The sequence below is a fragment of the Callionymus lyra genome, chromosome 1 (assembly GCF_982586985.1).
Source record: "Callionymus lyra chromosome 1, fCalLyr1.hap1.1, whole genome shotgun sequence".
NCBI lineage: Eukaryota > Metazoa > Chordata > Actinopteri > Syngnathiformes > Callionymidae > Callionymus > Callionymus lyra.
The window spans coordinates 43,679,042-43,706,919 of NC_141818.1; the positions used below are offsets into that span (position 1 = coordinate 43,679,042).

Here is a 27,878-nt window from a genome sequence, read left to right on the forward strand (position 1 = left end):
ACTAGGGGAGGGTCAGGGGACCCAGAAACGGAAACAGTCGAACGTACGAAAGTATATCCAAAAGTCACCTACAAAGGGTAAATCCAAAACAAAACAAATCAAGAAGACAGGAGCACTGCAACAAAAACGTGTCAGGAATATCCAAATGCTCAAGTTCAGGTAGCGATCGGGAGCTGAGCCAAAGTTTGTCGGGAGACTTGATCATCTGGTGATCTCTTCCTTCTTAGGAGCTCTACAAGAAGAGTGACCTCCACAAATCAACTAAGCCGTAGACCTCACTCCTAGTGAAGGGTATAAAAAACAAAACAGGAAGGGAACTAACATAAACACTATATATTCTTTTTTAATCTATCAAGTTTTTTTTAAATGTCACATTTATATGTTCCAGACATTGCACATAGTCCCCGGTAATTCTAGATGACTCACCATGGCTTAATCTACAGTGTGCCATATTGCAGAGGATGGTGTTGTTCTCGTTCTTTCTGCTGTCTGACAACATAATGGCCACAGAGAAATTGCCATGCCAAAGGGCATTTCCAAACCCATTGTAAGCCTTTGTGTTCTGGCTGCTGCTATGGATTGAGAATAAAAGGTTTTGAACGTAAGTTTCCTGCCTTTCTTCATAAGTGATCTGATTGAGGCTCACTCTTGCGGTCTATCATTTTAGTTACTTTCTATTCCAGACTTCCTGTCCTGTACTGCACTGACCTCACATTAACAGATAGGGATCTAATGAATCAGCATAGTGACTATAATTATTATATTATATTATATAATATATGTATGTGTGAGAAACATATTGGATAAAAACCTGCTCCAGAGCACATATGCCCTCGGAGGTCAAGTGTGTGAAAGTCCTAGAGTGATCCATTCTTGAACCCTATCAAGTACTATTGAGTATCTCTGGAAGACCCGTAAATCACTGTGCAGCGACATTACCTATCCAACCTTAGAGATCTGAAGAAGATCGGAGTAAAATTGGAAAAATACCCCAAATCAAAGTGTGCTAAGCTGGTGGGATCATTACCAAACAGGCTGCCAAAGCTGCCTTAACTAAGTACTACATAAAGAGTGGGAATCCTTAAGTAGATGTGTTTTTCTAGTGTCTTGTATTATCAAAATATGGGAAAATTCTAAGGTCACTCAACAATATAATCGTTTATAAAGAACTTCTAATTGAGGTCCTTGAGCTCTTTTTAACAGTTATTTTGTGTCGCTGCAACATTAATTAAATGTCATCAAAACAGGAGGTCAAAGCAAAATGAACGTTTCCGAGGGCATGATGGAACGTCCCTGAATATGCAAAATGAGTTTAATTAAAACTGTCAGGCATTCATTTTAAGGACATGAACAGGTTGGTTGGTGTGAGAGAGGGGAATACAGAGAACAGGCTTATATGGAGGAGGATGATTTGCTGTGGTGACCCCTGAAGAGAGCGGCCGGAATGAAAAGAAGAAGAAGGCATTATTTTTGAGCAAATTACGCATTTGGACAAGAAAATCCTCTCTTTTTTTATAATTCCTTAGAATTGTATTTTACTTCATGGTCATTTCTACTGCTCAAAAAGTTGATTAGTTTGATCTTTATTTGGAGGAAGGGTGCCTTATGTGAGGTTTTGGCAGGTGCTGTCATCTGAATCAGCTGCAGAGACTAAATAACATCAGGTAGAAGAGAATTAGTCTAGAGGCAGCACAGAGTCAAGTAGTCTGGAACAGAACTTGCTGACTCTCTGGTTGGAGGTATCCTCCTTTTACAGCATGAAGCTGTATGATCAAATCCTTGCCAGATTGTAGGATAATCTCCTGCCAAAGAAGAAAAATTGAATATGTAAAAATGTGGATTTAATTTGTAAAAAAAAAAAAAAGTGCTTCATGCTTGTTTAGACTACGAATCAATGGGCACAAGACGATGGGAGCAAATAATGAATACAGTTGCAGACTCATCAATTCAGAGATTAAGACGTTCTTTGAACTCTCAGTGGCTGTAAAAGCTCCAGGGCGATCAGTGTGTTTCTAAAGTCTGCTCATTCAATTATTTGTCTGGAGGTTTCTTTGTGGCCTTTCTGGGGACCCAGCCAAAATTTGGCCAAGAAGGAAAAGGTTGGTGTTGAACTGAAAATTAAAAAATACAGTGCTTGTGGGAAATTAGACTTCTGAAGGCTGAGCAGTGAAGGGAGGAGGAAGGATAACACCCATGAGCCACAACCAATAGACTGAACCATAATGACATAATCAAGCTTTACTTACCTTTCAACGCCTGGATTTTACTAATGTGTGTTTGTTTGGATCCACAGATCATGCTGCTCACCGACCCAGAGGTGGAGAACAGTCTTCTGATCAGCTCGGATGAAGGAGCTACGTACCAGAAGTACAGACTCGGCTTCTACATCCTCAGCCTGCTCTTCCACCCAGAGCAGGAGGACTGGATCCTGGCCTACAGCCACGACCAAAAGGTTAGTCCTAAGGGTCGAATCGGGCCCATCCAGTAAATGTATGTGGCCTTCAAGGGTTTTGGTTCCATATCGCATCTCATTTGAAAACTCTGGTGTGACAATTGAGGTCACATTGCAGTATTTAAACAAACTATGCATACAAGTACTTTCTGTATAGAGTCCTTTACAGCTGCTTGTAAAATTGAGCATTCAAAGGATTTTGTTGTGTACAAATTTTATTTTAAGTTATAGTTCACAGAGAATTAAAAAAACTAATTTTCCACTCGCCCTCATGTCGACTAAGGGATTATTTTCAGAGTAATCTGTTCCTTTTTTTAGTTACAGACACAAATGTATGTTCATTTTAATATAGGGGCTGGTGCTTGTCCAAATACCTCCAAACTGCTGGTCTGTAACGTCCCTCTGGTATTGAAGCCTTGACAAGAGGAATTATTCTGGAAAAACTTAAATAAGTATTTATTTTACACTTCTTTGTTGCAGAAGTTGCAAAAAATAACAAGCGATATAAACCAAAAGTACACATCGCGAGCGCTTCTAGAGTGCCCCCAGTCTACTGTGAAGTCTAGTGAGTTTCTAAAACAGTTTGATGAGGGTCTCTATATCTGGTTCAAGAAGCAAAGAGTTTTTCGAGACATGTTAGGCAAGGGAGAGGACTCCTTCAAAGAGATTATATTCTCATCTATCTCCCAGATATTAGCTTATTCTGAATGTCACTTTAACTAGTCACCATAATAACTCCCATCAATCCTTTCCAGAGCGGCTTTGACTCTCCAGTTCCTTCTCTCACTTTTACATCTGCACTCACTTTTTCCTTAAGAAAAGTTTTTACTGGTATGTTATGGCTATCATTGTACTGCCCCACAGGCTCGACAACTGTAACAGTCGTCTCCTATACTTCCTCAAAGTTCTAAGCCCCTTGAAAATGTTTTGCCTGTATCAGAGGTGGAGAAGCCCAATAGCCATTAATGCAACAACATTTAATTATGCACCACTTGAACCAACCAACGATCCAAAAAGTAGGTTGAAAAGAATCACAACAAAATGAATGTGTGCACAACGACATTGATCTAGGCTTGAATTGAAATAAGTGGCTTTCAAAAGTGACATTGAAAACTCATCAACATCTTTTATGAAATCAAAAACCCAGGAATTGTTAAACCCCAACAACTTAAACTAATAAGCTAATACCATTCCTGTGTCATTGAATGCAGCACAAACGTGTCATCAGTGATTATTGGTAAAATGAAAACAGAGACGTAGAGGAGTTGATGCAGACCTTGTTCTTATGGAGGTGAACAGAGATCTTTTCCGCTGCGTCCGACAGAGCTGTCTATAATGAAAAAGGCTTTTCATAAGACCCAGCTTTGTTCAGGACTTGTAGTAGCTCCTTGTATATCATGTCACCTGTTCCAAATCTGGTTCTGAATAAAGCTTCGGTGAGTTTCTGAGAACATTAATGCATCGCGGGAAAATGTTTCTTGCGAAAATAAGTTGTTGAACTTACTCATAGACTTACAAGGACAACGCACCAGGTGGCACAGCCAGGTGTTTGGCAGAAAACAAGTTTAATGAAAGAAAACTATTACTTGCTCTGAAAGAGAGAAAAGCAGCTTTAGACTCATTGGCACAGAATGCAGCCCAAGCCTGGGAAATTCACAAATCATGTTGGACTGTACCAGAGACTGAGCACACTAAGACCACCATCAATGCAGATTCTCCCAACCTTATCTTTAACCAGATTTTAAATGCCACAGCTAATATGAGTCGTAATCAATGCTTAAGTTTTTGTGGATTAAGGGTTAAAACTTCCCACAGCAGCTTGGCACTGCATCATCAGCCTGTTGGTCTCATTACTATAAATCTCCATCATTCGTTTTACTTCCTATATTATGAGCTGTTTTGTCAAAGTGAGTCACTTTGGTGCTTTTAAAACCACCAAACTCTGCTGATGTGTGCAGCCTCAGGCAACAAAAGCAGAAGTTTTGCAATAAATCAGTCTCAGATTTCTACGCCAAAAATAAAACTTCCTTTAATCTCTAAGCTTCTTATAGCTTTTTAAAAGTCACCTGTTTGGGATATTTCAGCAGCGACTGCTGAGAGATTTGGAAATCCGCAGAATGAAACAGTACAATAGAGATTAACATAATGAGGTTGATGATTTACTCCAACCATAACTATCAGCAGAACTGGAAGTAGGACATTGGAAATGTTGTTGCAGCTCAGGAAATGTAAAGTATAAAGATAAAAACTTGTTTAAATTAATCCTAAATAAACCAGTCAGCCATTATCCTTGCGCTCCACTGACTTAGTCCTGTTTCATATTTTTTATATTTAATACCACATTTTTTACAGGTATTAATGGATATAGTGGACACATGGAGATATCTCACTCCCTGGTTTCTAATGGAACTTGGATTTATAAGAGGGTCTCAGTTGTTCGACAGGAAGTTTGTGTGAGGTATTCCGTATGGAACTAAATTGGGTTTAAAAGTTCAGAATCCTAATACATTTAAACACAAATAATCTTGAACACAGTTTGGCAACACTCAAGTATTAAACTCACAGTGGTCATAGTTCGTAGTGAAAAAACGAAATCCCCCCCAAACTGAGAACTTACCTAGTATCAGTTGTAGAAAACTGTATCAGGATCCACTTGTGGCTGGCCGTGCATTTCCCACCACGCCTGCCAGTAGTTACATCTTCAAATGTAACAAAACGCTCCTTGAAACCTGTGTCCGTCACATAACGCAGGACGAGTGCGAGCTGCGCTACATTACCCACATCTGTCGTCTCGTCCAACATAACAGCGACAAAGGGTGCTTTTTTAATCTCCGCTTTGATCTTTTCTCCCATCACTCCAGCAAAAGCATAAATCAGGTTGTTTTGTATTTTGCCTCACGTCCAGGTAAACACTCGTTTGACAGGTGGTAGTGCAATCCTGTGTTATTTTCAGTGAGAAAAGAAAGAAGCTCCACGTAGTTGGACTCGGCGCTTTCATCGTGTTCCCTTAAATGAATCGTCATTTGGTGTCTCGTTGCATTCGTGGTTAAGCAATTCAAGTTTGCAAATCCAGTTTGGCTCCAAACACCAAATCGATCTGTTGCAAACGACAGACATTCCCAGAAGTACAATTTGCGGTTCCTCTCTGAACGTGTGAGCCAAGGATACCGCTTGTAGTTGCTGCTTTGAAAGTGGCGCACAAACCTTTTTCCTGCCTGGGACAGGTCAGCTAGAATAAGATTATTATAGTTAATATATATTTATATGTATATTATTATTATTTGATAAAAATGTAATTTATTTTCTGATTATGTTTAGGCCAGCAGAGAAGGCCCGCCACTGAGATCCACAGATCATGCTGCACAAGATGTCAGGCTCTGCACAAAAATAAAGATCCAACCTCAGATTTTGGTTTATTTAAATGATTTATTTAATTTGTTCATTGACATGTGATTTAAAGTATTCAACAGAATTGTAAATTCTTTAATGTATGATCATTTTATTTAACCTCATGTAATGTGAATGGACGTGCGACTGGCCAACTACAATACGTCTGAAGTTGCTCAGGTAGAATATGTGTTTGCTCTGACGCAACAAAAAAAATTCAAGGGACCATTGAATGGGAGCCATTTTAGTTTAGTTTTATACTTTTTTGCAGCAACCCATTGTATCGACCTGAAAAATAAGATATAAAACATCTGCACTTTTCACTGATGAAAAGAGGAATCGGCTATTGACTACCACACAGAGATTTCAAGTCTTTGTTCTTTTTCTTGGCTCCCCTGAAAAGTTGCATTTGTTGATTGAGAGAGCGGTGAGGTGAGATCTCCCCCCCATGCTCGGCTTGGCTTTGAGCTAACTTGCTGCAGGAGCCTAATTAGTCAAAGTGATTTTCCCAGCTGCCGCCTCCACATTGTCCCCTCGATCACAAGTTCCCCTTTGCATATGCTTAGACCATGTCCCCTGAATGCCTCATCATTTATTTTTAGGTACCTGTTATTTTAAGTATCCGTTAATTTTGCTAACAAAGCTGGCTGTGAAGTTGAATAAAACACATCCCTAAGTTTGTTTGAAGGAAGGTTTGGATGCAGTTTTTGATGATATTACTTTTATCAAAATATTGCACTTTTCATTACCTTGCTTCTAATTATCAGTGTTAGCGTCAATGTGATTGCTGTAGTTTTTGAAGAGAAACGGAGTCGGTAGGGAAAACAGGGAGGTGAAGAAGGGCGTGCATGCAGGGTGGAGAAGATGGAGACAATGGTGTGGTGAAACAGACCCGGGTAAACAAGGTCATTAGGGCAAAAACGGGTCTTTGACTGTTTTGATCTGGACCCCATGAGGTTTTTGTGTAACTGGCATCTGGAAGGTTCTTGGTTTAATATTTAAACAGTCCAACAACTAATGTCAAAACCTAACTCTGCTGACCTACTTGCATGTTTCAAATGTTGAATTATTCCTCTGCAAGATAAGTAAGTCCCTCATCATGACCATTCTAAAGTTATTACTTTATAAAGTTTTCCCCCATATTAAATCTGGGCAACAACAGGTTACGAGAGCAAAGTTTCACTCCTCCTCCAGCCAGCTGTAATCACATCCCACTTTGTTTATACAACAAGTTTCTTGGAGGTGGAGACTTAGGTTAGGTTAGGTAGAACTTTATTGAAATTGTTTAGTAAGACTTCTGGGATTGGTGACATTGGCACATTGAAAAACCTTGATGCTTGACCAATCACAGTAGAGGGGGTGTGTATATGGTAAACAAGACTTAACCCTTATGACCTCCCTTGCTTTCAGAAATACATATGAGTTGAGGAGGTCGTTCACCTTGACCCAGACAACACAAGGGATACCACAAACACATTTATGTTCAGGCCTTCAGGTCACCTTGACCCTGAGACAACACAAGGGTATCCTAACCCTTGTGAATTTTCTTTCAATATTTTGAATAATATTTCAATAATTCAACTTTGTACAAACAGACACACATACTGATGAGTCCAATAGAGGTATAAGATCAATTTAAGACACACTTAAATCAATACATTAGTTGCCTTTAAAATAATTGTGAATTATTGCTATATATGGTACTCACCCACTAAAACGTGCTGCCAGTTTTATTTCTCTGATGCCGGCTTTAAAGGACTGATTTTCCGACTTCTGCAAACACACCTGCTCTCTCTGACAAATAACACTGACAAACAGAACCATGAAGCAGGTTTCAGCATTTATTTTAAGCCTGAGTGACCATGCGAAAATGTAAACATTTGTTTATTAGCCACAAAAATAACGGGTTATATCATTTAAGTGTGAATCTCAGAGTGCAGCATTGTTTGGAAGGATCGATCAGTATGTTATCATAGAGATTATAATCTTGACTAGAAGGTTCCAGCTTTTACTTTGAAACAAGAAAATCTTGATACAAATAAAATAACTTTTAACAAACTCTCACAATATATATAAACATCTATATATTTTGTGGAGCTTCAATCTGTCAGGCAGAATCAACATAACGTGGGAAGTGAAGAGAAGGTGTTTATACCTTCAAATGTCTTTAAGCACTTCTTCTTCCTTTGCTGTGTGTATAAACGTTAATCTAATTACATGGAATGTTGAGAAGGCTAAAAGAATCACGGAAAGAAAATCACAGCCTGAAACTCGAACTGAAATAGACTCTACATTGGGGTTATTGTTACACTCGCAAAAGATTTTTAAAGTGGTGTTTTCTCGTTGCAGCTGTACAGCTCCGTGGAGTTCGGACGTCGATGGCAGTTGGTGCACGAGAGAGTCGCTCCCAATCGGTTCTACTGGTGAGTGCCCCATATTCACGCTGTCAAAATGGTTTGTGCTTCAGGGTTCTATCTGAATATTTAAAAGAAAGTGATCTCTCAACTTTCTTTCTGTGATCTTACTTCAGTTCAACTGCTGAGAAAATGTAGCTTTAATTGTGTTATTGCAATCACTACAAAACTGGCAAAAGAAATGTACTGCCTTCACCCTTTCTTTATCCCAACACACAGTACTCATGGTACTCACCCTCTCCCCACTAACTGCAAAGACAAATCCAGTCCATAAAGTTGTGTATTTGTGAAGCAGTAATATTAGTATTAGCATATATTGACTGAACTATTGTTAGTACTCATACCATGTATCACCCCCTTTTTGTTTAAGAAGCAATATAATACTTTCAATTTAATCTGAAGAATGTGGCATGGCTCTGACCTCACAGTTGTTCTGGACCACCTGCTGTCTCTGGGCAGCACATCTTGGAGGGTAAATTGGTCAAATAGCTTTTCCCTTCAGATGCTTTTGACCTTCAAATGTTTCCCTGCCTTGAGAAGTTGTTTGAGTCCTGTTCTTCTGTTTAATGTCTCTAACCTTCATAGAGATGCCAGCAAATTTCAGATGGGAGAGGTAATATTTGCTCAATAGCTCTGCCGTCATTTCACAATCCTTTTTAGGCACGTACAATTTCTAGTTTGCCTTTTTTTTATGTCCAGTAATTCACCCAAAGCAGGTCAGTACTCCCTGTTATAAGGAGATCATTTAAACAAAAATAGTCCCATGAGAATCGTTACAAACTGAGTGGAACAAAAATGATGAGAAAAATGCTAACGCGACCAGAAAGGTGTCCATAAGAGCCATAAAAGTTAAAAACCTGCACTGCAAGTGAGAGTAAAACTTAGTGTAGAAGTAAAACATCAACAAAATAGCACCACTTGAAAACTGCTACAGCATTAAATTTGACTCTTATGTTGAGGTGACAAAAAGTGAAAAACCACAAAAAAATACAACCCACAAATATAATATGAATATAATACAAAGTAAGCGGAAAGACTGCTAGTGCTTCCTAAAATATCTACAGCTCCCATCAGAACTTTTATTCTCAGTGGGAAGAAGAAGAGATCTTCTGCACTTGGACTCACAGCTTAAGGAAGATTGGAGATAGATAGATCGGTGCAGCTGAACTGAAAGACAAAACATCTGTCCTCAAAAGATCAACTCTTCTTTAGAGATGGACAGTCATCCAGCAGAGACTCAAAGTAGAACCATTAGAGATGTTAGTTGTGATGGCATCTTAAATGGGAGGAGGCCCTAGGGCAAACCCAAAACAAAGTAGAGTAGAGTTCCTGTCTTACATTAAAAAGACGGTGAGAATTAACAACTTTTTACAGCAACACTGGTCAGCACGTCTGGTCTCAACCACAAGAAGTTGTGATACTGAATGATGACTTAAATATCTTCCCTGGCTGCCATTTTCTTTCAGGGTCAACTTTAAAAAGCTGGTTCTTACTTTCAGAGCAATTCATTGTCAGGCTTCTCCTTCCATCAGTAGATTCTGATCCAGCCTTACACCCCAGCTCGGGCTCTGAGGTCTGTGGATCAGAATCTGATGATGGCACACGGTTCAAGACGAGAGGAGAGAAATCCTCCCAGGCTGTTGCTCCTAAGCTTTGGAACGATCTTCCTCTCCCTCTGTGTTTGATGATCTACTGACTCCTTCAAGAAACATCTAAAGACATTTTTATTTGCGCAGGCTCCTCTCATTCTCTGAGACTCCTATGTTTGTCTTATGTGTCTTGATCTTTTAAAGTATATCGTTTATTGAGTATTGTTTTGATTGTTTAAGCGCTTTGTGACTTTGGTCTGGAAAACCGCTCAACAAATATAAATTACTTACTTACTTACTTATCAAACTGTGTCCTTTCCTGATGAAAAAAGTCAACTGTTCTCTCCTCTAAACCGTGTAGCACTCTTGGCTCTTTGTCACCTACAGAAACAGTAAATTACAGTGTCTTATTTCCTGCTGGTTTGAAAACTCCATCTAGGCTGGGATGTGGTAAATATGACCTTCTGGAGCCTCGTCCAAACTCTTCACTAACTAAAGAGCTGATGAGCCAAAAATCGTTTTAACACTATTATTATTCATGAGCTTCCTCTCCGGAGAACTTTGTGTGGCCGACGGTGTTCAAATTGACTTTTTAGATACAATCTGAGTTTTGTTTTCCAGCGAGATTAAAACCAGCCGGATTAGTCTGCTTTCTCTTGTCAAATGATGTGGCCTCCAGACCGGCCACATAATCACTGTTATTATCCATGTTTTGCTTGTTTACAGATTTTAGCAGGGAAAACTCTAGTGCCCCGAAAGAAAGCCTTGTGAAACTGTATAGAAAGTGTCAGAGCGGTAACAAGCTGGGCAGTCGGGAGTGAACGTAGCCTGGGGCATCCACAATGCAGAGACTGTCAGGGAGCTATTTTTGGAAGCTCTCAGTGTGGTAGGTGTGGTGGAAGCCGTGGTAATGAGGCAGCAGAGAGGGAGGGAGGATGAACAACCAGCCTCCAAACAACCGTGGATCCCTCCATTTGTACATTTGGCAACAGCTCCATCTCAAGAGTGTAGTTTAATTGAAATGTCACCGACTCAAAGGGTTTGTCTTAGCCCGCCTCTCTCTGTTCTCGGATACCTGGATGGATTATTTAGTGGAAATGGAAATGTTCTGTAGCTAAGTAGGTCATAGTATTCACAGCTGTGTTTCATCTGGGAAATCACCAACACCACTGATGCGCCATCGCGATGGCCCAAGACTTCACTTGTGTCCTTATTTTAAGTCCAAGAACTTCTCACTTGCACTGCTTTAATGATTATTTAAGGCGATCAGAGACATCTGGATATCTCACTTAGAACTGCTACCACGGATGAAGACACAGAAGCTGCTCTTACCACATGTTTCCCGTGTGACGATTTTTCCTCACTGTCGAACCAGGGGATGAAAACCCTCAACTAATTCTGTCTTCCTTTCAGGTCCAAGACCGGACTGGATAAAGAGCCTGGCTTGATTCACCTGGAAACTATCATCTCGGAAGGACGTGAGTAATTGAATTCTGTCGGCCTGTCGTGTCAGGAACATTGAGCTGGGAGTAAAAATGTGTCGAACCTTATCGAGAATTAGAGTGACTAGATTTAGTCTCAAGCAAAAACCTGACCTCATCTGTGTACTTCACTAACAAACCATTCTATAAACTTAACAATGGCTTACTAATAAACCTATTATTTTGAATGTAAGTTTCAATCAACAACATTAAAAAAAACATATATTTGAGAAAGCTTTTCAAATCTGTTTGAATTATGTTTACAATTTGGTTTACTGAAGGGGAAAATGTTTAAAAAATATATATATATGATTTTCTGATGTTTACAAAGCAAACATGTAACTACATGTAAAAAAAAAATCAAATAATTTACAGTTTTATTGAAACTGATGTAAAATAGAGATATCAAGTCTACATATGTTTCAACAACTGGACGACAACAGATAGACGTTGACATTGGGAGGACACCAGGGTGCCTATAGAATACCAATCGGAAAAAAAGAATAATCCAAAATCTTAAAGATCGCTTTATATTTCTTCTTCCAGTTTTCAAGTGGTTAGAAACATAGTTATAGGTTAAAACAGTCCAAAATCAAACAGAGGTTTCTCTAAATATCTCGGAGACCTGAAATAACAGAAACAATTTCCCACTTTCAAAGTGTTAATAACCCCGCAATATAAAAATATTTCAAAAGCATGGCCTGCTGGTTGGATGACTGACAGGTGGACATTACTCCCTTCAAATAACACCCTCACCCTGACAGAACATAAAACTCACACAGAGAAATAAGAACAAGCACTTGCCAGGGCTCGATTGGAGCCATGACAGTGAAACAGGTTTTTTAAGTATCCTCTGAAGAATACCTTGAAAATAAAAAGAAGTCCAACCTTGATTGAATGAAGGCTCAGATAGACAAACTGGTGAGGACAGATTTGTTCTCCCCCCATTGATTGAAGGAAGAAAAAGCAATTGGTCTGTCGCCTCCTCTCACCTTAACTGGTGACCACCTCACTGACACGAGTAATTTAGAAAGCTATAACCTCGTCGGGTCCAACATGAAGACTGTCTTTCTTCATTTTTCTGATGACCAATGCTGATGTCATGACTGCCATGCGTCTTTGTGTGTGAGAGCAGAGGCGCTCTATGTGACCTGTAAGCTGCAGAACTGCAGTGACGCCAACAAGGGCAAGCCATTCCCGGGCTACATTGACCCCAATTCTCTAGTGGTGCAGGACGAGTACGTCTTTGTCCAGGTACGTCAAACAATGTTATCTTCACTAACCTAACCGATTCAAAGCACTTTCACGATATTACACAGTTGTTATAAAACTATTAAATCCTTGTGATGGCCTTGGCAATATATTGAAAAAAACAATTCAATTTTATTTAAAGTGTTAAATATTTAACAAAGTTATCTGAAGACACTTTACACTTTAAGTTTGACTTTATTGATAAAAAAAAAAGAAAAACAGATCCCAGGGGTACAACAATGAGTGAATGAAAGAATGACAGTAGTGAGGAAAAACAGAAACCTCAACAGAACCAAACTCAGAGTTGATGGTCTCCTGCTGTGCTCCTGCCAGGAGGGTTGGGGAAGTTGATAGAGGGATTGAGAAAAGAGTGAGAGAGGATACAGTGAGAGAAAAAATCATCATCAGTCATAATATATTAATACTTTTCCATGTCAGTTAATATTGATATACTGTTATATGCATTATAGGAATCTGACTTAATGCTTTTACTTCATATATACAATACATATACTGTATATATATATATATATATAAATATATAAATATATATATATATATATATATATTCAAAGATTATCATCACTTTACATCAGTCAGAGATTTACTTTTTTGTATCAGTGCGACTTCATCTTCTCAAACATTCTCCCACTCCATTCTATCCTGGGAAGGTTTCGACCGCTGGAAGGCCTATCTACTACGTGTCGGCCAAGAGAGACGTCTTCACGCCGATGAAGCTGCCCAAGTACACCCTGCCCAAGGTAAAGACATGATTAAATAAACTGATAACACATCTTAATTAATCCTCTGGCAGCACTTGTGCCTGGATTACCAAGCACTTAATAAACCAATTGAGATTCTGGGCCGCAATCAAAGACACATACGTCAAAGTAAAACGATCCGCGGCTGCTGCGTTACTGTTATTTATGGAGGAAGCGAGAGCAAAGGTGATGGTCCTTGATTGTTATTCCATGAGGATGCTTGTGTGCGATGCCTCGCTCGTCTCCTCCCGTCACAATTAAACTCGGTTTGTTTTTTTTTCAACCACGCCCTGAGGCGAGCGCGGGGCTGTCAGATCACTGCAAGGTGTTGTTGGCTCAGCATGAAGCCTAAAACCAAACAGTGTGGTCTCAGCTGCCTGATCTCTGCCCAAAAAGCCGGCATTGTGTTAATGATTGTGAAACGTGCGAATACAGATGTAGAGTCACTGAGGCGGATATCAGAAGCATGGTGTGACAACAGCAGCAGAAAGAGTCATTGTAATATGTTGAATATTGTAACCAGGAATTTACAAAAGGTTTTGCTGCTAGGGCCTAATCTGTAGAATACCCTATTTAAAGTGATCGTTTACCCAAAGTTTAAACTTCACTCATTTTCTACTCACCCTCATGTCGATTTAGGGTCTGGATTATTTCAGAATAATCTGTTCCTTTATTGACAAAAATATATATTCATTTTAATGTAGCGACTGATGCTCAGTTCAGAAGCTTCGTCTTCATCTTTGTCCAAAATGACGCACTAAGGAAAGATCTACATACCTCCATACTGCTCGTCTGTAACAGCCATCTTGTATTGAAGCCTCAACATGAGGAATTTTTTCCGATAAAAATGTATTGGGTCTAAATATTGCGAGCGCTTTAAGAGCTAATACAGTCCACTGTCTACAATCTACCCGTAGACTTTCTTGTATGCATGTACTTTATGCTTCTTTAAACTTCCGCTTTAATACAAAATGGACATTACAGATGATCAGTATGGAGGTATTTGGATGTTTTTAGTGTGGAACGAAAAAAATCTCCAGTCGCTACATTAGATCGAACATAATAATGTTGTCTATAACTCTAATAAAAACAGATTACTCTGAAAATAATCCCAACCATCATAGACATGAGGGTGAATGGAAAATGAGTGAAATTTTAATTTTGGTTGAACACAATCTCACCTTGGCCTCCTCCAAGTTTAACCTACCTCAAGAGAGATCTAGTTTCCTACAAGTACATGATTCTATACTTTTTTTATGACTAGACATTACCCTCTTCAACATTAGTAAGGGAACGCCAGAAATCCAAGGAAAGTGAGGAAAGACACAACCCATTAGGCATGTTAAATTTATCTGAAACAAGGTCTATTAAAACATGCTTAAAATACCTCAACATCTGCAATTAATCTTATCTTGACGTTACTTTATCTGGTTCTTTGAGACCTTCAGCATGCTCTCGTTTCACAGGACCTACACGTGATCAGCACAGATGAGAACCGAGTCGTCGCTGCCGTCCAGGAGTGGAACCAGAACGAGACCTACAACCTTTATGTCTCAGACACCTCAGGAGTCTACTACACTCTGGCGCTGGAGAACGTTGTAAGCAGCATGGGCCCTGAAGGGAACGTCATGGTGGACCTGTATGAGGTAAACAGCTCACATCTCCAGTGAGTCACGATCTGGCGAGTCTCTACTTTAGATCTGATTTGTGGGGGTATGGGGGGGGGTTTAATAAGCAGATGTGATGGAAGGAAGTTTATGATAAATGTCGATCAATATTTCAGAGCCCATTGCAGAGATGATGAAATGGTGTAGATGTTTTGGACGGAGGTCCTCGATTGTCGGCCGCCAGACTCTAAAGCACATTGTATGAATACAAAACAGCTGCAAAATGCTGATGAAGGCAAAGCACAGACGGCCTCGTGCCAGAGATATGGATTTTAGGAATGATGACATTATTTCTTTGTTTGATGAATGAGGGCAGATATGGCTTGACAAATTGGACCTGATCCAGTGATGTAGACAGGAATAGGAGCAGTTGGAATTGAAGGTCTGTCTTCAGTCAGCATGTGTTAACGTGTGTCAAGAGCATGTCGTACGTCTCATGTTTTAAACATCCTACCAACATTAGAACTCAACTGCTCTACTGAAGACGGAAGGATACCCCTGAATTAAACATGAGATGTTGTAAGACACAAGTGGACCCACACACAACTAGGAAAATCTGGGATACAGATCCCAATTAAGTCAACATATGCTGGGAAGCTACAGACCTTCGTACAATGCTACAGGAAGAACATTTTTCAACCCCAAGCTAACATTATGGTAATTCGTCATTTTAATATTGTAATTTTTCAATTAGAAACTGGAATAGTTTAATAAAGAGGTCTAAATAGAAAAAAACCTAGTCCAAATTTTATCCCACTTAAGCATCAGACCTTCTTACAGTTTTATAAGAAATATGAAATAAAGGTAAACACTCTAAATAAGTCTATGATTATATAAATTATTCTCCATCTGATTCACTGCATCGGTGGTCGAGGAGATTCATCATCACTCCGGCTCCAATGGATGTTTGGTTTACTGTTATGATTCATGTCATTTGATACTCAAGATGTTGCTGACAAAATCAAATCATAACCTTGGATTAGTTTGAAGTATGGAAGCTCTGTTACTCTAATGACCATCAGGTAGAGTTCAGGAACTTTGTCTTGATATTCAGATATTTGGACTTGACAAAAATCATGTAAGTAAGTAAGTAAGAAAATGTTATTTTTAAAGATATTTCTAGACCAGGGTCACAAAGTGCTTTAGCAGTCACAAACAATACACAGTTAACATACAGTATATACTTTAAATGATCAAGACACATAAGACAAACATATTAGGGAAAAGCACAACTAAAAATGTCTTAAGATGTTTCTTGAAGGAAACAGTAGATCATCAAACACTGAGGGAGAGGAAGATCGTTCGGAAGCTTAGGAGCAACAGCCTGGAAGGATTTCTCTCCTCTGGTCCGGTGGTGTGTGGAGATTCTGATCCACAGACCTCAGAGCCCGAGCTGGGGTGTAAGTCTGGATCAGATCACTGATGTAAGGAGGAGCCTGACCATGAATAGATCTGAAAATAAGAACCAGAATTAAAAAATGATCCTGAAAGAAACTGGCAGCCAGTGAAGAGTTTTAAGGATCGGAGAAATGTGAGTTCTTCTACTAGAGCGGGTCAGAATTTTCGCCACGGAGTATTGCATTAACTGCAGGCGAGACAGATCCTTCTTGTTGACACGAAAATAAACTGTTACAATAGTCTAAACGAGAAGACGCAAACGCATTGATTATAAACTCCAGATCGTGTTGAGAGATAATTTCCTAAATTAAGAGATTTTTCTCAGTTGAAGGAAATGTGTGAGTTTCTGACCCGCGCTGATGCCGTACAACAATCTACGAGCCAAACAATTAGCTGGTTAATGAAGCTGATCATGTCCTGAGGATGTTTTGCACACAAATCAAATCAACACTTTGATTGGAGTCTGCACCTGGAAAACTGCCGTTTTAATCTCTCTCCAGGGCAGATTGAAGCATCAGCCAACTCCCAAAAATGTTCTATGACAGGTTTGTTGCCCTCAACTGCTCCGTTCATGTTATTCTGTCACACGTGGAAGAGGAGATGGAGCTTCAGGAAGTTCTGATCGATGACCACCAGAGGACTACCTGGTCCAGATAGGGCTGGGGGAAATTAAAAAAAAATCTAGTGATAGTGAAGTCAACCATGGACCATTGAACACTTATGAAGCGGAATCTGAGTGAGTCCATGCTATAACTTAGTTAATTAACTAAATTCATTAATTTCACATTTAAATCAAATCAGATTACATCTCATTTTCCAATCAAAGTTTATTATGAAGTATGAAAAGTGAGTTGTTGCTTCGTACAAGTATGTTTTGTGTACAGGTGGCTGGAATCAAAGGAATGTTCTTGGCCAACAAGAAGACGGACAGCCAGGTGAAGACGCACATCACCTACAACCGCGGACGAGACTGGCGGCTGCTGCAGGCCCCCGACCGAGACCTGAGAGGGAACAGCATTCACTGTCTGCTGGTGAGTGCGATGTGTCAGCTCGCCTCCATCGCAGCGACGAGGGGCCCAACCCTCAAAGAGCAGCGTCTGTCAGAGCTGAGCGCTCCGAGGCGGCCGAGCTGAAAGGTCAGCCATTTTGATTCAGTCCAGCGAGCTGACCTCCCATTTGAGAGGCGCAGAAGAAAGAGGCGTCTGACAGGAGGCGATTGCTTCTTTCCCCTCAAACGTCTGTCAGACCTCGAAGTCAGCAGACAGCTTTGGAGCTCGCTGTGCAAAGTTCTTTTGGTAGCTGGGGCAAGAGGAAGTTATAGGACTCACAGGCCTCGACTGAAGCAGGACTTCAGTTTAAAGTGATGGTTCACCCAAAATTCAAACTTCAATCATATTCTGCTCATCCTCTTTTCGACTAAGGGTTGGGAACTTCTTTCCGTGTATTCTCTACGCTAATGTCAGCTGTGATCGCTTGCGCTGTTAACTAAGAGTACTTCCAGTTTCTGCTTAAAATATAAGTTTTTATGGAACAAGTCGAGGTGTGACAACGAAAGTAACATTACTGACGAGCAGTATGGAGATATTTGGATGTTCTTAAGTGTCATTTTGGAGGAAATTAAAGATGCTGTTCCAGTCACTTAAGTAAAATGGACATGCATTTCTGCAACTCTAAAAATCCCAACCCGTAGTTCAGTACAAATCTGAATTTTGGGTAAAAAAAAATCACTTTAACACGTGGTATATATTATTTATTTATTCATTAATATTCTATGCCGCTTAATCCTTTATGGGGGTCGCGGGAGCTGGAGCCAATCCCAGTTTCTTCGGGGCGAGAAGCGGGGGACTCCCTGGACAGGACACCAGTCTGTCGCGGGACACACAAAGACAGACAACCATTCACACACACACTTATACCTACGGACAATTTCCCCAAGTGTGCGGAGATCACGCTAACCACTACGCCAACATGAAGTCGACATGCGCCCCGTTTTATATTATTTATTTTTAAATATTGTATATTAAGACATTTCAACAAAATATGCAGAGATTAAATTATTTGAAATAAAAATGTTTTTTTTGACCAAGAAAATGTAATAAATAAACATCCATGAATGTGAAATATTAATGTTTTTTACCATCAATTTTAATTATTAATATAGTTCAGGTTATTTTATTCTTAACATATTTTCTTAATATATAAAACATGAACAGAAGATCTAAGACAGTAAAAGAGAGAATATCTGGAGAGAACAGGGAAGTCAATGATCATGTTTAATACAGAAATCTAATGGAGTAAACTTGTTTAGTTTGAGCGCAACCAGCAAACTTTAGTTATGCGATAGTGTTACACTTCTTGATGTGTTTTCCAGCCATTAGTAAGAGAATGTCAGAGTTTTAATAAACTGCAGGACGTCACGTCACCACACCGACAGCCGCTCTGGCATTTGGCCGCCAGCTAATGAGAATTGTGTCGGTAAAGGTTAACCCAATCATAATTAATGCTTCCGCCGTTCAGCTTTTGATAAAACACACCACTCTAGTTGCTGAATCACTGTTTCTTCTCCCTACTTCTCGTTTTCCAACTGGTGGTCTTTCTCTCCCGACAGCCATATTGTTCTCTGCATCTCCATCTACACGTGTCCGCAAATCCTTACACATCCGGAAACATCGCCAGCCGGGAATCTGCGCCCGGGATTATTGTGGCATCAGGTTGGTGGAAGTCTTCTTCTTTTTTAAGATAGTCAGTCACTGGAGACTTCAGGAGAAGGAATCCATACTTCCCTCCAGTTCTCTTGGGGTCACAAGATTCCCCTGTTGACTCGTTCTACCGTCGCTCATGTATGACTTGGGACTTCACTGACAAACCGACTGGGCTTGTGATGAGCAGCTCTCGGAGACTATGAGATAGAACTGAAGGTTGTCAGCAGTGCCATCTTGTTCTGCCAGTTATATCTGAATTACCAGTTCCAGAGCGCTTCCATGCCTTCTCTATCCCTATCAATTGACTGAAGTCATGAAGCTGTACATTTATATGGTTTTCAAATGTTTTTACATATTTAAAAACGTTTTTTTTTATGGAATTTAAAAGTAATGTTTTAAAAGATGAAGATGAATTGAAAAAATGTAAAAAATATATATATATATATGAAATAAATATACACGGATATTAAGTTGAATAACTCTATATCAGACACCATTTACAGAATCACTTTTTTGAGTGCTGTTTTGATTGTTTAAGCGCTTTGTGACCCTGGTCTCGAAAAGCGCTATATAAATAAATATTACTTACTTACTTACTATACAAACCCAAAGCTGTGAGAACACTGACATATTTCTACAAACTCAGTTTGACACATAAGAGCCCGAAAAAAGGCAAAGGGCCGCATATTGCCCCCAAGCTGCACTTTGATCTACATTTGTGCGTACCGTTAAAACAACATTTTGGATAAAGATAACTTTAGGCATAAGGTTGTGATATAAAAGGGAAGAAAATGGAAAATGAACCAATAAGTGAAAATACACACGGAAAACCTTCCATCAGCTTCACAATTGACTTTTTCTACATTTCAATTTCATCTGGACGAAACTCGAGGAGACAGGGACAGGAGAAAACACTTAGAACACCACTGCAGAAACACGCCATTTTCGTTAACCGAGTTCCCTTCCTTAATATTTCAGCATGTCCCCAAAAACACTCTCTGCATTCTCAGGTTTGTACCGCTTTGCGGTTGTTTGTCCAGCAGACTGGTCTTCCAGAGGTCAGTCAACAATGTGTTTGGACTCAACAATCAAATAGACAAGATACAGTTGTGAAGAGAAAAATGGTGGCTCGGGGGTAAAAAGATGGAGTAGCAGATGGATCCGATGGATTCACACCCCAGTGATGTTTGCTCCCGGGTATATCTTCACTGACAATAACACATCAACACTCGCTTCGAGTCACTGCCTAAGACCTCTTTGGTCTTTTAAGTGTGATGATTGTGAATTAAAACAGCTTTCAGAGACGCCTTACCGTTGGTTACGTTGGGTACTTGGGTTTCTCAAGTTGACGTCTCCCTATCAGTCTTCGACCTTTCACATGGTGTTTCACAGACTCGCCGTGAAGCGTAAGATCGATGGCTGTGGCAGTGATCACTGTGTGACTGATGGTCCGACCATAAACGTGAGTCACAGCGTGTGCATCATGTGACCCGGAGCATCTCATTCTTAGTAGCTTTCTTCGGGGTCAGAGAGACAACGGATATGAGTCACTCAGACCAATACTCTGGAGAGGTTTGAGGTGACTGATTAGACGACTTAGAAGAGGATGAAGACAGTGGTGGAAGTATGTTAATTATTTGTCATGTTTGCTACAGGTGGAGGAGGTGAATTGTTGGGTTTAATTTGAAGAAATATTTGAGTAAAAACTATGTGAGACATGGAGCACACTGGCCAGATCAACTTTTGCTGCACTAGTGTGTGGTGTTGCAATCCTCATGATTAATTGAGAAATGTCTATAGGCTATACAACTCTTTTAAACACCACAGAGGAAAGACTTTCCATGGGGCTCAGTTAAGTCTTGTTGCTGACACCAAACCCAGACCTTCTTACTTCTTACAGTTGTGGTTGGTTGACTCTGTTTAAAGTATATCGTTTCTCCCCGTTTGTATCCACCATCTTGATCTTCAGTCCCTACATTCACTACAGAAAAGGTGACCACACAAGAGACTATCGAGCATCAATGGATTTGAACATGGCAGCACCAATCCAGCAGTTCTTCTCCTGTCCAAACCAAAATACCCTTCATGCTTTCCATCTCACATATTTTACAATCATAGACTTTGTGATTTCGCAACCACAGTTGTTCCTCTAAGCTATTCTTCCATCTTCAATACTTCTTCACACACTTTATCAATATATAAAATGTTTTTTATCTAGCTCTAATACTTGCTCACCAGGCTTATCATGGCAAATAATTACAGCTCGACTCAAACTTCACTGAGTTCACTCTGGGTGTGAATGTATTTTTGGACTCACTGTGTTTAACCGCATAGTGCCAATTACTTAACAGTTCTATTCTGGTAATTACAGTGTCTGCAAAGCTTTATGGAGCTCACAAATTAATAAAGTCAAGACCAGAGAAAAAAAATGAATCAGTAATCTGGATTTGTCACTTAATTTGGGAGATGCACAGAAGCAGGATAATTACCACCCTATACTGCACACCACAACAGTTCCCCAGCCGCATCAATTTAGAGGTTTGGTATATTTTTAGAAACATACAGTTGCAACTAAAGAAATGTTTGCAATCCTATTTGTGTGGTTTCAGCCACTCTATCTAAAACAAGAACTCATATTTTACACACTGGGAAACTGGATGCTTCATTTACTTTAACAACATTAAAAAATAAACACAAGTGGTTTTATTACAGTAGCGGCATAAAAGACACATTCTAAGTTTATTTTTAGACACTAAAATGTGGCTTCATTCAATCAAGGAGAAGGAAAGGAAGAGTTGAAAGAAAGTAAGAGAGATTTGTTAACAGATAAATGGGACGGTGGAACAAATTAAAGATCAGAAGGGACAAAGACAAATTGGATAACAAGAAGGTCAGGAAAAGAGTAGTCATGAAGATAGGAATATGGATTCTTAAATACAAAAGAGGAAAGATGGAGAATAAAGATAATTAAGATAAATAAACAATAGATAAAGATAATTTCAGATCTGATGAAAAGAAAGAAAGAAAGAACGGAAGGAAGGAAGAAAGTGAAAAGGAAATGTATAAAAATAAAAGAGAGATGTATGGTATGGGAGAAAAGAAGGGCAGTAAGAGTGAAGAAAAAGAAGATTTGAATAAAGGGGTTGCAGTGCAAGAGAAGAAAGCGTCAGAAAGAACAAAAAGAAAGAAGGATATTAAAAGGACACTTTAATAACAGACAGAGGGATGGATGTATACAACAACAACAAAAAATATCAATGAAAGAAAAGAAAGAAGGAAGAGGGAAGTGATAGGTAGAAGGTTAGGTAGAACTTTATTGATCCCTCAGGAGGTCTCCTTCAGGAAATTGTTTTTTTCCAAATTATCCACAGCAAATACAGCAATTTTTCATAAAAAAGAATAAAAAAAAATAAGAACAAGAACAAAGAGAAATAAAGAGAAAGAACAAGATGATACAATCTAAGTCTAAAGATAAAGATGATCTTGCACTAATTAAGAAGAGTAAATGTTATGATATTTGATGTTTGAAAAGACCCTCACTCACGTCCATGTGTTGCACCTGCAGGCTCTTACGGGTCAGAACTGACCAGCAGCAACATCAGTGTTTACATCACGTCAGATGGCGGCAACACATGGAGACAGGTGAGATGTGTGGCACGAAGAATCCTGGCATTTATGCTGCTTGTCTTTAATCAAACAGTGTGATTATTCAGGAACGAGAGAGTCTCCCAGCATCCCCTTATTATTCATCTAAACCGTGTCGTGTTTAACATGCAACAAGATGTCGCAGTCGAGTGATTGCTCTTGTTTGTCTGGTTGTCGTTTTTTTTTTTTTTTATCTCTCTGCTTCCTACAGATCTTTGATGAGGAGTACGCCGTGCTGTATCTGGACCAGGGAGGAGCGTTAGTGGCAATAAGACACACTCCGCTTCCCATCCGACACCTGTGGTGAGTCATTATGACAGAGATGCCATTTGTCACAGCGAGACTCCTCTCCCCGGAGGAAGCGTCGGAGTGAGTAGTCAAACAATAGCAAATGAGTTTCAACTGCGGGGACGATAATGTTCCAGAGAAAACCTTACCGGCACTGAGAAACTAATGATTGTCACGGAGTCTCTTTGATGCCTGATGAGTCTCGCTCCTGCTGTTTCTGAGTTCTGACTGAATGTGAAGTTATGAGACGAACATGAGTTAGTCGACCACCGTCGTCCACAGGTTAAGTTTCGACGAAGGGAGGCAGTGGAACAAGTACAGCTTCACCAGCTCGCCACTCTTCGTCGACGGAGTACTGGGAGAACCTGGGGAGGAGACTCTCATCATGACGTAAGTTTCTCACCCAGCACTTCCAACGTAATGATGTCACACGTCGCAACGTTTTTCTGAGTTTTATGAGTGAACGAAACTTCAACTGATGGATTAAATGGCACTTTGTACCAACATTAAGCATTTATATTCACTAAAAGGGAATAGCTTCATGTGTCAACGACGAAGATTGCCTGAACAGCGTCCCATGACACTTACGAGAGATCAATGCATTTGAACGGTTTTCGTTTTATAATTACAACATCTAATTATTTGGTGATCCCTGTTAGTCACGTGAATGTTTATACTGCATTATACAGTTACAAGTGGGTTGTTTTAGTCAAAACTGTTCAGCCAATCAGCAACGTCCTCACATGTGACAGACGGACGGATGCATGTTTTTACGTAGGAAGTGCCCGGACCAAAATGGTACTTATCGGTCAAGCTAAGGAGGCCCAGGCGTCCCTCTGTTCTGGGGCGTTCGTCAAATAAGGTTGTTTCCTAACTGGCTTCTCTTTGAGTCTCTCTCTGATGACTAAGCTACTGTCTAAGAAAGAAAGTAGCACCATTGCTCTCCCGGTGAAGCTGTGTAAATGTCTATTTTGTATTCCTCCTACGGTGAAGTGATCTGACCCCTGGTAGACCCAGGACCCCCAACAGAGACCTGGCTTCCCATACCCTCAAACTAACTCGGTGATGCTAAAAAAAAAACAAGACTGTCGGAAGTGTGTTCCTGTTTGGCTTTGGAAGAGTCGAGCGATTGACGTCTTTAAAGCAGCGGGAACGTTGAAGAAACAGCTTTTTATTAATGAAGCGGCTTCCTGCTCTCAGCAACATCAAACCAACCGCAGGCTGTGATCACAGGAGATCCGGGTTTGACAGCACCGACGCTGTGAGGAATTTTGTTTTATCGTTACAAACAGGGAGAGAAAAACGAGGAGGACATATAAAGATGTTGAAATTATTTCGTCTCCGTGTTTCACTAGGTCGTACGCAGTCAAAGTTTTGCTAGACTCAGAAAAATATTAGACAACTTTTTGGGGGGTTTAGTACAAGTTGTAAAATTGGATTTGACTAATCTTGCTTTTTTTATAAATATAATTATAATCTTCTTTTAATGACCGTGGAACTTAAGCATAGACAGAATTACAAGAAGTCGACCTATTTAACCCTTGTGTTGTATTAGTTGTGTAAATAACTATGTAAGTTATGTAACAATTCAAAGAAAAAGAGAAAAGAGAGGAAATACAAATGTCTGATCTGAATACAAAAAGAGAGAAAAAATATTTTTCTAGAGTAAAGATTTTGATTAAAATAGAATAAGAAATGGAATAAACAACAACAAGCGAAACACAATAATCTTATATTATGAAACATCTTCATTGAGTTTGTTCTCGGCGGTCCCGGTGGTCCCGGTGGTCCCAGCGGTCCGGGCGACGAGGCTCCGGCGCCACATCAGTCTTCATGAGTCCGTCAGCTGATGTTTGCTTCTCCATTTGTTCTGATTGTTGGGCCGAGTGGCTTCACGGTCCAGCGGCTGGCCCGTTAATCCACAGATTGATTGTGATAAATACATTAGAGCAGGGACGTCGAGGCACTGACTCGCTTTGGCTGCACAGGAATATTCATCAGCGTGTCCTGTAAGCTTTCGTCTGCTGTCGGCCCGGATCTGAGCGCCAGTGGTTTCTGTTCACCTGAGTGACTGTGCAGGATTGTTGTCTTCTTGTTTCACTCCTCGGTTCATCATCACTCTCACTCGGCTGCAGGATCTTTGGACACGTCAGTCACCGTTCTGAGTGGCAGCTGGTGAAGATAGACTTCAGATCCATCTTCAATCGCAGGTGCACCGAGACAGACTACCAAACATGGCACCTCCACGACCAGGTGGGTTCTCCCTCAGTCCTCCTCCACCTTCTCCTATTTACCTTCTTGAACTCCTCCATCCTCCCTTTATTCTCACCTCCACCAACTGTCTGTCGCATCCTCCTTTTATACTTTTCACCCTTCCCTTTCTCCATAGCACCTGAAGAAAAATAGACTCAACCCTTCTGTTATCTCAGGGTTAAAGTGACCCAAATGCTCAAAACGAATGTGCTTGTGGTATCCTTTGTGTTGCCTTTGGGTCAAGGTGAACAACCTGCATATTGTATTTATGAGGTCGTTCACCTTGACCAAGAGACAACACAAGGGATACCACAAACACTTAGTTTTCGGGCCTTTAGGTCACCTTGACCCTGAGATAACAGAAAGTTAACTTAACAGGAAAACTTCTATATTATTTAATTTGATATTAACTTCAATTAAAAAAAAGATTAATACGGTACATTTAAAGCTCCTGTATGTCAACGGAGATCTGTCTAACTCATAATTTAAGCCTCCTCACTACCTTGCTCTCTCAACTTCTGTTCTCAACTCTTCGTATTTATACACCTATCATATTTCCCTCCACATCTTCTTCATGCTCTTAATAACCCTCCTCTTTTCTCCCCTCTCCTGCATATTAAAGCTCACCAGGTGGACCTGCCAAAGACGTGCGACTCCATCTTTGTTCTCGGGTCATTTTTCTAATTGTTTCAGTCAAGCAGCTGCTGGAGTGAACGAGTGATCAAAACTAGGAGTAGGAAGAGACGACAAGAACCTGAGCAGAAGGTTCCAGCCGTTCTCTCTCTCTTCGAAATAATCTTTTTAAATCAACTTTCTTTCTTCTACTTGCCCTATTGTCTCTTCTACATCTACTTTTATTTCCATCTCTTCTGGTATCAAAGGTTAATTCATTCTTTCAAAACCAGTTCCATATTAAGTGGCCAAAAGTGGCTTGATGGAGTGATTTGATCACAGATTGGTGAAGCCGATTGATCCCTCAAAGGTCTACATCTCATGAGGAAGGGATGTGATAATCGGAGGAAGTCACTTTTAGCTCTATTTCTCCTGAACCATAGGGTGTTATTCTCAGCGGTCATGGGTCAGACACAGCCTTACAGAAAGCCGACACATATAGACACAATCTTTGTCTGAAACTTTTGTTCCATTACTCTCTAAAATGATCTCTAGCCTGCTGTATGATCCGATCATAGCGGTCAGTGATTTCTTCTGGCGTGCACGTTTGCCGTCCATCACTCTTAACAGAGGTTCACCTCTTTCACAGTTACTGACATCCCACACAGTAATAGGTGGGTCTAATGTACTATGTTATTTGTGCCTTTAAACTGAGAGATTTGAGCACTTAAAGTAATTGTTCGACCAAAAATCAAACTTCACTGAAATTCTCTTCATCCTCATGTCAACTAGATTGTTTTGTTTTTTTTGGAGTAATCCATTCTTTTTTTTGAGCAAAAAAAAATCCAAATACCTCGATACTACTTGTCTGTAATGTTCCTTGTGTTTATATATTTATTTTCCTCGGGCTATTAAATTGTACAATTCTGAGTTCGGGGACACGAGTGGAGTGAGAGTATCTGGATGTTCTGTTCTGTTGTTAGTCTTTGTATCCTTTGTCTTTGTTATTTTTCTTTGATCTATGTTTTTTATCTTTAGACTTAGATTGTATCATCTTGTTCTTTCTCTTTATTTCTCTTTGTTCTTGTTCTTATTTTATTTTGATTTATTTTTTTATGAAAAATTGCTGTATTTGCTGTGGCTATTGGAAAATAACAATTTCCCGAAGGAGACCTCCTGAGGGATCAATAAAGTTTTACCTTACCTTACCTTACCTTACCTTATTTTAGGCTGGTTTGTAAAAGAAGCTTTAAGATTAACGTGAAACAACAACAGGAAGTACTTCTTCAAATGTACTGGAATTTCTCTTATCGAGGTGTGACAACAGTAGGATTCTTACAGACGAGCAGTATGGAAGTTTTTGGAAGTCCTTTAGTGTGTCTTTTTGAATGAAGATGAAGAGGAAGACAACTGAGCTCCAGTCACTACATTGAAATAGACATACATTTTTTGTCTATAACTCTAAAAAGAAGCGATTACTCTGAAAATAATCCCCAACCCTTAGTCGACTTGAGAGTGAGTAGAAAATTCGGTTTTATATTTTGGGTGAACTATCACTTTAAAAACAACTCATCGAATCAACATTAAAATATAAATTACGAGAAAACACACGCCTATAAATCAACATTCAAGGAAAATAATCACTGTAAATTACCTGTAGATCATTTTGACTGCGGCAAACAAGCTTTCACTGGTCTCTGTGATTGGTCGACTCCAAGTGCTACAAGGTGATGAGGTTGGAAACTCGCACAGCCAGGCATTAAATAATATTTATATCGAACACAGAGTTCTTTGCTTGCTGGACCTACCTTGTTACTAATGTTTCTACTTTGCTATTCGTAAGGGACTATTTAAAGTGCTGATGGGAGTTAGAATGCATCACTGCTGACACCTAATGGATGAAGACAAAGTATTCTGCTCCTAAAATTACACCTCAGACGGTCTTATCTTTGAGAAGGTATCGGGAAGGAAATGAGAT

The 27,878-nt window shown here is 39.8% G+C and overlaps 1 protein-coding gene across 4 annotated transcripts in view; it reads left to right on the forward strand.

Annotated features, from left to right (window-relative positions):
• Window positions 1-27,878, forward strand: part of sorcs1 (sortilin-related VPS10 domain containing receptor 1) — a 113,484-nt gene that overhangs the window by 71,562 nt on the left and 14,044 nt on the right. For all 4 annotated transcript variants that reach the window (XR_015713393.1, XM_087808952.1, XM_087808935.1 and 1 more), the window contains exons 4-15: window positions 2,294-2,452; window positions 8,189-8,262; window positions 11,256-11,320; window positions 12,459-12,577; window positions 13,246-13,335; window positions 14,802-14,981; window positions 17,285-17,431; window positions 19,009-19,111; window positions 22,668-22,744; window positions 22,959-23,050; window positions 23,318-23,425; window positions 25,171-25,288. Coding sequence is in view for 3 of the 4 variants with exons in the window: in XM_087808952.1 (XP_087665078.1) it covers window positions 2,294-2,452; window positions 8,189-8,262; window positions 11,256-11,320; window positions 12,459-12,577; window positions 13,246-13,335; window positions 14,802-14,981; window positions 17,285-17,431; window positions 19,009-19,111; window positions 22,668-22,744; window positions 22,959-23,050; window positions 23,318-23,425; window positions 25,171-25,288 (1,332 nt within the window). In the remaining variant the exon portion in view is untranslated. The remainder of the gene's footprint in view (window positions 1-2,293; window positions 2,453-8,188; window positions 8,263-11,255; window positions 11,321-12,458; window positions 12,578-13,245; window positions 13,336-14,801; window positions 14,982-17,284; window positions 17,432-19,008; window positions 19,112-22,667; window positions 22,745-22,958; window positions 23,051-23,317; window positions 23,426-25,170; window positions 25,289-27,878) is intronic.